The sequence below is a fragment of the Antrostomus carolinensis genome, unplaced genomic scaffold (assembly GCF_000700745.2).
Source record: "Antrostomus carolinensis isolate BGI_N321 unplaced genomic scaffold, ASM70074v2 scaffold26287, whole genome shotgun sequence".
In the NCBI taxonomy this organism is placed as follows: Eukaryota; Metazoa; Chordata; class Aves; order Caprimulgiformes; family Caprimulgidae; genus Antrostomus; species Antrostomus carolinensis.
This window is the reverse complement of record NW_010328439.1, coordinates 8,887-19,865: the sequence shown is the minus strand read 5'-3', so window position 1 is coordinate 19,865 and position 10,979 is coordinate 8,887. Positions and strand designations below refer to the sequence as shown.

Genomic DNA, 10,979 nt, shown 5'->3' with positions numbered 1-10,979 from the left:
GCTCCGGCTTGGGAGCAGAAGCGGCCGGTGGGGCGAGGGTGGGAGACTGGAGAGGCACTGCTCGTGAGGTGCTGCTGCTGCCTGCTCCTACCTGTAGCCTCTGCTCAGCTTTTCTCATCCTCCTGCCATCCCTGCACATACTCACAGCAGTGGTTTCGCTTGTCGGTGGTAATGAGTAACTTGGCAAAAACCTGCATTAAACGATTTATGGTGTAATAAAGTACAGAACCTATCCAGAACAGATGTGAGGTGTACAAGGCAGTCAGACAAATGTTCAAAAGTCTAACCAGGTCTTTGCCCCTGGTGTCACTGTAATCCTGACTTTTTTCTTCTTCTGATCTGTTGTGCAACCTTTCAAGCATATTAGCCTTCTCTTGCTGATGTAACCAGCATATCCTTGTTTCCCATAAGCAAGACTTTCCCAGGGGTGACCAGCCTTAGAGTTCAGGATGTGTCCAAGCTAAACAACCCTTCCTTCTTCCCACCACTTTTATTTTACTTATATAGGCAAAAAACTACTGCAACTTCTTGAGCTTTAAGTGATAGGAAGAGGCAGAGAGGAAAGGACGATTCTTGTTTCTTTAGATTTAGTTCTGTAGTTCCATTTTCTTAAAAGGCTGACTGTCTCTCCCTGAGAAATCCACTACTTCTGTGGAGGTGTATATTGTTGGTCCTGCTGGTTGTCACCCTCTCATTCCTGGGAGGAAAGAAGCACAGGTAGTGTGAAAAGGGTGGTTGGTGGGATAAATCTACCTTCCCTCAAACTCAAGTAACCAGCAATGGATGTCTTTGTGGACAGTTCTCTCTCCTTGCTCTCCTAGTTAGCCGGTGACCGCCTTGGCTTTCTGCAACATCACAGTAAATTTTTAGCTTTCCAACAAACACCTTTATGCCAGCAGCCAGAAGAGAAGTAAATTATTAGACTACCTTGTGTTAGTCTAACCTGTCGCGTTCAGTTTCTGGAAGGGACATGTAGTAATTCCTCTCTTCCTTGCAGTAGTTCCCCAGAAAGGGGACAGGAAGTTTTACAGCTGTGAGGGCACCTGGCTAAAGGGCAGGGTACAGGTTATGCCCAGGCCTTGCACAGGCTGCAGAACTTGGGGACTGCAGGGTTTCCAAGTTCTTCACATGCAATGTCAAGGCAAGAACTTTAAACTTTTCTTTTTTTTTAAATGAGGGAAGGGATCCAAACTTGGTCTCCATCAGCAACAGAAAGGGAAGCAGCCCCTCGACAAAAGAGCTCTGCTGCTGTGACTAAAAAGTGAATCAATATTAATGGTTATACAATATATTGATGTATTTCCTACTATGTAGGCTGTGATGCATGGACAGGGGGAACAGTTCTTTCCCTTTGCTGTTCACATGTCCTTGCTTTCAGGTGCTCCCATCCTGAACTGCAGAGGCAGCTTATCTGCTTGAACCAGAATGCTTTATAACTTTGTGATTACAAATAGATACCATATTTAATTTTCTCTAATGTACTAGTTTGCATCATGTGTTTCCTTACTGTGGGATGTGCCAGATCCCTCCCTGGGGGAGGGTGAACTCCTACTGTTCTTCAGGGTAAATTGTACCTGCAGACAAATCAAAATTTCTCTTTTTGTTTGTAGTTGTGAAGTATCCTAATACTGGTGTGACTGAAACATGATAAGCAACATGTGTAATTGCTATTTTAATCACATTGGCACAGGTTTGTTTCAGAGATACTAGCAAACACGGTGCATGTGACTGGCCTTCATTTTTATAAGCATAAATGCTTTTCTTCCTCTGGTTCTTCATACAGGTTCATCAACAGGTTTTCTCTGCTGGCTTTGTAGGGGTGTGAGGGGAGGTAAGCATGTTACACCTGAAGGAGGGGAGCTTGAGTGTCTTTAGCTTAAGTGGTAGCAGCTTGCATTTGTAGTCCCCGCTGTTCTAAATCTGTGGGTTTCCGTGAGGTTGGGGATGCTGGATGTCTTCCAGTGCGGACGTCCATCCTTTTGGAAACTTGGCACATGTCAGCATTGGTGTGGTGTGCGTGAACTTGCTTTTCCAAGACACTTTCTGCAGAAACCTTTGCTTGCGTGTCTCCTTCCCTGCAAGTTTTTGTCTCAACAAAAGAACCTCGTGTCTTCTTTGTCTCAACAGATGGGAACTGCTCAAAACAACAGTGACCTCAAACAGATCCATGCAGTGGAGCTTGACCTGTGTAACAAGGACATGATGGCAGACACGTTTGACCACAGCGTTATTTCTGTTGGAGAAGTGGAAGGAGTAGCCAATTTCCAACGTTCTCTTCCAACACGAGAGTCCCTCCGATGCCCTCGGGGCTCTGTTGTGAGTTTCCACAACATCCAGTATTCCGTGAAGCAGTCCAGTGGATTCCTATGTAAACGGAAAACTGTGGAAAAGAAGATCCTTCATAATGTTTAGTAAGTTCTTGCATAAATAAAATACTGGAGGGTAGGAATTAATCTGCTGCTGTGAATCAGTGACCTCAATGTCACCTTCCAGATCCAGCTGTGCTAGTCAAGAAATCACTACCCTCTTGCCAGTCTGCAGTCCATGTGAGCACTTTCTAATTTGCTTTTAGGTAAAGTAGCTGGGATATAGCTAGGGCAGTTTTAGTTATTGATCTGGGCAAATTAGGACCAAACTCTTGTGAACTCTTCTGCTAGAAGATCTGAGGGTTCCCTTAACTATGGTTCAAGCTGCGGTGGGAGGAAATGAGTAGCAAAGAGCAGCTGTTTCTTCTTTTCCAGACTCAGCTCAGCAGGTTTCAGCAGGAAAGACACTTAATTTCTGTCTTTTGTAGATTGCTCTACAGTGATCTACAAAATATCTAGCTCTGGTGCTGTTCTGACTGGCAGTCTGGGACAAGAAAGGAAAGATGCTTATTGGTTTCAGATTTAAGGAGAAGTTTTTAGTAATTTCTTAAGTTTTCCTTTCAACAGCATTTTATTCACAGTTTACCTCCACTATGAGTTGCATGTGAATAATCCTTCATTTGGAAATAACTCTTTCCTTCTTCCAGTGGCATTATGAAGCCAGGCTTGAATGCTATCCTGGGGCCAACAGGGAGCGGTAAATCTTCGTGAGTACTTTCTTCTGCTCCTTCAAATGGACAGTCAGCTGTGCAAAGCGAATTTGGGGCTGAGGTTTGGGGAAGATATGAGGGATCCGCAGGCTCAGATCTTTGCATGCGTGTGAGAAATCTAGTGATGCAGCATAACCTGGTGTCCCTTTGCTGCTGGTTTTGCTGGAGTTCTTGCCCTGCAGTGGTGTTGCACCCCTCATCTGCTCCAGCTGGGTCTCCATTTTACTGCAGTCACCTTTCATGCTAGCCTGAGTTAAGACACCAGGCTGAACTGAGGTGGCTGGAGCTCAGGTGTAAGTTCTATCCTGGACCTGTCATGGGGTGGGAGGGGGGGACAGGGACCCTTCAGGGGCAGGAGGGATGTCATCTCCTGTGAAGTCACTGCAGCAAGACTTCCTTGAATATGCTAGGCCGAACCTCCCTCTGACAACTGACAGGAATATGGTGTAATGTCAGTCTGTAGGATGCTCTGGATCCTCACCCCAACGTGGCTGTGGCCTGATGGTGGGGGTGTACATCTGCCTGAGTTCTTTGGATGAAGGCACAGAGAAATGCCATGCAGACTATCTCCAGTCAGTGCTGATGCAGATTTTCTCTTCCATATAACCATGGTAAGAGAGTTCTTTGTCACTCTCTGCCTTTAAGAATGTCAGAGACTGGCAAATACAGACAGGGTTCACACAGGTGTGTCTTTGTGGTGACCCTTGATCTTACTCTCTAAGGAAACTGCTGGCTAATGAGCATGTTTTCAAGGGCAGCTCTTCATCAGGGCAGTGTTTACTTAGCTAGCAGACAAGCTGGCCTCTGCAAAGGCAGTAAGGAGAATCCAGTAATATATTAAAACAAAATTACTTTATCGAATGAACCTTAACTCTAGTCTTGTTTATACCCATTTGGATTAATTTCCTTGAGATCAAAGTAGTTGCTTCTGTGCTCCTCTGGCTGGAGACCAGGCTGCAGCTACTCGGCAGGGTGCTTTTGTCTGCGTGCATTTGAGGTTAGCTGTTAATATGGAGACTGAGTTTATGTCTGATGGGGGTTGGCTGCTGTGAATTGTGAGGGTCTGTGTACTACCAAGCTGCTGTGGCACACTTTGCACTGGAAAAGCCTGTATCTACACCAGGCTTTCTGTACAAGGAGCTGAAGCCCCTTTCTGTGCCCTTTGGTTTGCAGCATGCCGTGAGCAGGCTGTAATTGCAGTGCTGATGGGTGCTGCTTATCCAGCTAAAGGCAGCTGTTATGGCATAAACCTAATGCCTCATGTTTGTCTAAAGTCTCCTAGATGTGCTGGCTGCCAGAAAGGACCCAGCAGGCCTGTCTGGAGAAGTGCTTATAGATGGCATCCCACAACCTCCGAATTTCAAGTGCATCTCAGGATATGTTGTGCAGGTGGGTGGCCTGGGAGGAGGCCTGGGAGCCCTTGGGAGGGAAGAGTGCATAAGATGAGCAAGGCATGAACTACTAGGTTAGGTAATTTTCAATGATCCCTACAGAGTCTAATTTGGTAACTCAGATACTGCAGTATTTAGTATTTTTGTGGGATATAGAAGACAAGATCAAACTGTTATTCCAAGCCAGTGAAGTACGGAGGTGTTTGTCTTCCCAAAGCTGTATGGATGCCCAGACCATTGGGCTGCTGTGGCTTGTTCTTTGGGCTCTGCCCTGAAGTACTAGCAAGAGCTTAAAAAAAATAAAAAGGTAAGGAAAAAAACCCACAACACCCTAAATCTCTTGTTGTAAAACTCAGAAGCAGTTCTAGCTGGCAAAAATACCTTCAAGCTATGGACAATAATTCTAGGAAGTAAATAGATCCCTGCTGTTCTTCCTCTGATTCTGGCTGTCTAGGACAGAGCTTCATTCCACTTGGAGACAGGAAAAGGCAGCTGAATCTGTGGAAGTGGGTGGAGGCCTGGACCAATAATAGACCCTCAAAGCCCTGGGGGAGCTGAAGAGAAGGGGATTCTTGGCAGCCATATGAGCAGCCAAATCTGGAAACCATCCAGGCTTCTGGCTGCAGGCAGATGTGAAATAGGCAGCTTTTCTGAAAGCTGCCAGCTAGGGAGCTCAGGGAGGAGACTGGATGAGTCTTGATCCTCCAAGTCAAAGATCCCCAAGTCCTCAGTGTGTAATGAATGTCCAGGAAATTTTTTACAAGTGGTCCCAGTCTGAGATATTTGTCTCTCATATGTCCAAAGCAACCAAACTTAATCTTAAAATGACAGGCAACTAAGTGAGACATTAAATGGTCTCTCTCCCCTCCCACCCCTGTGCAGTACTCCCTAGATCAATAAAGATGGCCCAAAGAGTACAAACAATGCTTAAGGCCTAAATACCTAAATATATACATACTTACAGGATCAGATTTATGCACATGAGCATATAGACATGCTAAGTCATGTGTTATCCCTATAAAACTGCTGGTGGTCTTTCTACTCATGCCTTGCAAGTGAGGGTGTCATGCCACAGTTTATGATGTTTGATATTAAGGTAGTTTTAATTCACAGTTTAGTTTCCAATGTGGTGACCTGACAGTTGCATCGGTGGATCTGAGGATGGGGAGTAGCAGGCTAGGGTGAGAGACTGAGGGCATGTTGGGAGGAAGTGATGGTAGGAAATTCCTAAACCAGCTTTGGCAGCAAAGCCAGATTATCATAACACTACACCCTGAGTAATTTGTCACATTCTTCTAGCACAGTAGCACATTCAGTCTTCTTCTGTTAACTCCAGTGCCAAACACAGTTGGCTGGCACATCCTTTGTGCTGCTAATCAGCTACATCTGATGTAGAAGGGGTCCCAAAGCAGGCAAGAATCTACTGCCCTGCAGCTTAAGGGCTGTGTCTTCCACAAGGGCACTAGATTTGAAACGTGCCTTGTTTCTCAGTAGCTTCCCAGTGTTGCAGCTTTTCCCCCATCATATGGTGGAATGCAGAATTGGCTTAAACGTCAAAGCAAGGGCACTGGAGAGGCTCTGAGAAACTGCTGCCAGTGAGGAGCTGAGGACAGCTCCTTGTTGGCAGCTGAACTTCGCAGGTGCTCTAGACCACAGCAAGACGTGGCTTGTGACTGGAAACAAAGCTGATTTGGGTGACTCCCTAAGTGTTTCTAACTTGAACACTGAGCACTAGCAATGTCTGTTGTCTTCATCTGGACTGGGAGAAGTTGAGCTCTTTACAAAACCAGCTACCTGCTCTACCTCCCCTTGGCTGGTAAGGAAAATGCACTTGCAGTACGAAACCGTACCAGCTGCATTTGAACCTCCTGAGCCTGAAAGGAGGCTAAGGTGGTGCTTGGTGCAAGATGGGAGCTTGCACAGCTGCCTTCTCCCCTTCACTGCTACTGAGTGACCTTGAATTTTGTCATGTAAGTTTTGTAGCAGGGGTTGTCACTCAGTCCAGTTTCAGCTGTGATCCACAAACAGCTTATACAGCAACTGCCACTACAGGGACTCTGGTGCCCAGTCAGGTAGCTGAGAAGAAGGCTTTCCAACTGTCCATTTTTTATTGGTTTTAGGATGATGTTGTCATGGGCACAATGACAGTGAGGGAGAACCTGCATTTCTCTGCTGCCCTGCGACTCCCCAGCTCCATCAGCGTTAAAGAGAAGGAAGAGCGAGTCACCCAGATAATCAGCGAGCTGGGATTAAGCAAAGTGGCTGATGCTAAGGTGAGCAGTGAGAACACTTTCCTCAGAAATCAAACTACATCTGGAAACTGAACTACTTGACTCTGCACAATATGGAATATATAGTGCAGCTACACTAAGCTAAGCAGGAACCTGACTAAACCGTACTGCACACATGAAATCAGTCTCCAGCTCAGGAGGTACCTTGGAAAGAGGCATGTGTATTTGCTATTAAAAAGGGAAGATTTTGGACCATGTCCAGCATGTTGTATAAGTTCAGAGGGGAAAAAGTCGCCTAGTCATAGCACCTTGGGAAGCTGCTCAGTCACTTCCTGGCTTTGTGGGACAAGACAGGGAAATTGTTTTTACAGTGCTGAAAGCTGTGAGGGATGAAAAGCTGGGCTATGATGGATAAGTTCTGTGCAGAGCTTTTTCGTCCCAGCAGCATTTTTACTCTGACTTTACTACCCCGCTCTTGAGCAGCGGGTGAGCTACCAACAAAAGGCATCCCTGAACACCAGTGCCACCTTTGACTGGTGTGGCCTCATCTGGCTCTTCCTTGTCCATGTCACCCTTGTTCCCTGAAATCATAAGGTGTCTGGTACCTCTGAAAATCAGACTTTGTTCACTGCTACATGGTCCCTCACACTGAGTCAGACTTATCATCTGCAGCTGGGCCCTAATGTTCACTAATGGGAGTCTGAAAAGGAAAAGGGCTGCTGGGTGTGGAGAGCCCTGAACTCCAGAGCATGCACTGACCAAGCCTTTGTTGCAAATACTTGATTTCTTCTGCTTGTAGGTAGGAACTGAATTGATCCGAGGAGTGTCTGGAGGGGAACGGAAAAGAACCAACATTGGAATGGAGCTCATCACAGAACCACCTGTCCTTTTTCTGGATGAGCCAACAACCGGCCTTGATGCCAGCACAGCCAATGCAGTCCTCATCCTCTTGAAGAAGTAAGAGTCAGTTTTCAGGGCTCTGCTGCAACTTTGTTGCTAGCTCATTAGTGAATAAAAGAATGTTGTTATGACTGAATAGCTACAGTGCTTTTTTAAAAACAAAACATAAAAACCCTAGACAAGTAGACTCAGAAATGGTAGTAAATTCTTTATTTGGGTCTTGTCCAAAGCCTTTTGAAGTTGATGGGAATCTTTCCACAGCAAGCATTGGACTGGAGCCCAAAAAGCAGATGTATCTTGGACAGCTTCCCTTTGCCTCAGAGAGGGGTGGACTCGGAGTTCAGGTCTTGTAATCACAGTTTCTTGGCCTTCCAGCTGAGTCTATTGCAAAGTCTCTTCCTCCACTCTGGCAACAGACTTGAACTCAGATCAGACTTCGCCTGTAGATTTACCTTCAGTGTTTACCCTCAGTGTTCACCTTCACCTCCTATGTTTTGGAGATGAACTGTCTTCCTGTACAAAGAGGATCAAACAAGGCTTGCTTAATGAGAACAAATTCCTAACTCTCCTCCTGGGTTTGTAGTATGTTGACTGGTTTTGCTTGGGGGCCCATTTTGCTCTGCTGTTTTTGGATAGAGGTCTTTGATCAGCAAAAATACTTGTTGCTAAAGCACTTGAAAGAGCATCTGACAAACCTGAAGGAAAACTAGTTTTGACTTTTTGACTAGAGTTACTCTCTAGTAAATCTTCAGCAGAAGAGCTAAGAGAAATCTCAACTGTCCAGACTTCCACAGCTTGCTCTGTAAATCCCAGTACTGCCATTACATGCAGTAGGGCCATTCCAGTTAGTCAAATTGAAGCCTGATTTAGAAAAATTGTAAGGAGGGTTTATACACAGGTGTCCTCAAACTTTGCTAGCTACGGACAACATCAGACTTTGTCTACCATCTTTTGTGATGACCGTCTCTTGTGATGATGGGTGCTGTCTTGAAGGTCTTTCAGGCAGCATCTGACACGGTATCAGAAAAGGAGGAGCTACAGCTTTTCTGGGTTGAGACCTTAAGAAGTTGACAAGTATTTGTCTTGGATTTCGATACTTATTTTTTGCTTGGGTTAACATGACCTTTCTGAGATGCAAAGTGTGGTGTATTTGAGAGATATTTTTTTCTTTCAGGCTCTCAAGAAGAGGGCGAACCATCATATTTTCCATCCATCAGCCCCGCTATTCTATATTCAAGCTGTTTGACAGTCTGACGTTACTAGCTTTGGGAAAGGTGCTGTACCATGGTCCTGCAAAGCAGGCCCTGGAGTACTTTAGTTCTATTGGTAAGTCTTCTGTGCCAAAAGCAAAGGCAACTGGCTAATGAGTTTAATCTGTGGGTAGATTCTTACCCCAGCACTAGATAACAGTCCTGTGCTGTTTTATCACTAGGATACTAGAGGCTGTACACATACAGTCTGAACTGTGTTATGTTAGAACAGGAAAAAACCCAAGATGATAAAAATGAAAATTTCCAGGCAACACAGAGAATGGCTTTCTCCTGCCTTTGTTTTGCCTTGCATCAGGACAAAACCCCAGAATTGCTGGGACATTTTGAAGCATGGTGCACAACTGACAAGATAATGCTTGTAGTTCTACCAGGCCTAGGTGTCAGACCCAGTGGGTTTTGAACTACAGTCTGCAGATTGGCTGATCCAAGAATTGGCTCTAGTCTGAATGCAGGTGGATGACGGAGAGGACAAAATCATGGTGCATCTTAAGATGGGTTAATAATTGCACTGTTGGGAGCTGCTCCCTCTACAAGTATGCAGAGTGAGAGTTTCTGACTATATAATGGACAGAGAATGTAGAGTGAATTTCCAATCTAGATGCAGCCATGGACACACTGGATTTCAAAACCCGCCTGGACGCCTTCCTGTGTGATCTCCTTTAGGTTCCTGCTCCGTCAGGGGGATTGGACTAGATGATCTTTCGAGGTCCTTTCCAATGCCTAACATCCAGTGATTCTGTGTAAGCTTTCTCTGGCTTTAAGTGAGATGCTTTAACCAATCTCAGGACTTCTCCTCTTAGCTCTTAGTATCCCATCTCACTTCCTTCCTCACAGGAATGCTACAGAATAAGTATCCTTGCTTTGGGGTTTGTTTTTTTTTTGAGGGGGGGGGGGTTGTTGGGGTTTTTTTTCCCTTTCCTCCTCATTTTATATCTGGAACCATATTATAAGAAGCCACTCTTAGACAGCCCTTCCTCTTCCTAGAGCAAGCATCTGAGGCTGTATAATAGACATTCAGCAACCTCTACTGAGGAACTGTATGTCTCTCAGAGTGGGATGTGGTTGAACAGCACTGGGAAGGAGGCAAGAGTTGTCCATGCTGACCTGTGCAGAAGCAAGTTACAGATTACAACTTAGAAGCTCTGAATAGATACCTCAGATTCATCATCTATTAAATCCTGTCCATTCTACTGCTGTAAATTAACGCTTATAGAAAGCAGTGGAAGTTTTCTTGTAAAAGGGTTGTGGAGGAGTGATATAGTATCAGACTTGACCTTCCAAGCTGTGCTCTGTGCAATACAAACATGTTGCATATGTGGTTTTGCGTTTGTTTGTTTTGGGTTTTTTTTTTAAGGATATGAATGTGAACCCTTCAACAATCCAGCTGACTTCTTCCTTGATATTATAAATGGTGATTCAACGGCTGTGGCAGCAAGCAAGGAAGATCCTGTGGACAAAGGAAAAGGTAAACTGTGCAGGAGAAATCCACTGCTGGCTGGTGTAGAAGGGAAGCTGCATGTGGTGATGGCAAACTTTTACTCTCTGGGTTTCCTCCAGTTAAGAGCACTGCATTATCTTTTTATTTTTCCTACTAATACGTATACTTTGCTTTGGGCTCCTTTAAAGAGCTCAGAAGACTTTTTAAAGGGATTTTTTTTCTCCTTTCAGTAATATAGGAGAGCAGTGACAAATATCAGTAATTTACAAAATGTATGTGGGAAAGACTGAAAAACTAGAGTTGCTTAGTCTCAAGAGACAGTTAACAAAAGACAGAAGTTTTCAGTCATATAAGAGGCTGCTGCAGAGAAGACAGGGTAGATGATAGGCTAAGGAGTAGTGGATTTACAGGGCAGTGAGAAAGATTGGAACTAGATTAGAGAATAAACTCTCTAACAATATAGTCAGTGAAATGTTGGAAAATATTTGTTTGGGGATGCTGTAGCATATCCATGACTGAAGGATTGTAAGGGAACAGTTTTCATAATGGTGCTTTTTGGGAACGGGGAAATGGATCAGAGCAAACATTGATTTCCCCCAAATTCAATGAAACAAAGGTTTTCTGGTGCCTCATTCTAAGAGGATGGCCAGTTTTGTGCCACAGAGAACAGGT

The 10,979-nt window shown here is 44.8% G+C and overlaps 1 protein-coding gene across 2 annotated transcripts in view; it reads left to right on the top strand.

Annotated features, from left to right (window-relative positions):
* The first annotated feature begins 2,198 nt into the window (after nucleotides 1-2,198).
* LOC104528295 (ATP binding cassette subfamily G member 2 (JR blood group)) overlaps nucleotides 2,199-10,979 on the top strand; it is a 16,410-nt gene continuing 7,629 nt past the window's right edge. For both annotated transcript variants that reach the window (XM_029086028.1, XM_010172258.2), the window contains exons 1-7: nucleotides 2,199-2,411; nucleotides 3,014-3,073; nucleotides 4,351-4,465; nucleotides 6,588-6,740; nucleotides 7,498-7,655; nucleotides 8,773-8,924; nucleotides 10,224-10,318. In XM_029086028.1, coding sequence (XP_028941861.1) covers nucleotides 2,200-2,411; nucleotides 3,014-3,073; nucleotides 4,351-4,465; nucleotides 6,588-6,740; nucleotides 7,498-7,655; nucleotides 8,773-8,924; nucleotides 10,224-10,318 — 945 coding nt within the window. In that variant the 5' untranslated portion in view covers nucleotide 2,199. The remainder of the gene's footprint in view (nucleotides 2,412-3,013; nucleotides 3,074-4,350; nucleotides 4,466-6,587; nucleotides 6,741-7,497; nucleotides 7,656-8,772; nucleotides 8,925-10,223; nucleotides 10,319-10,979) is intronic.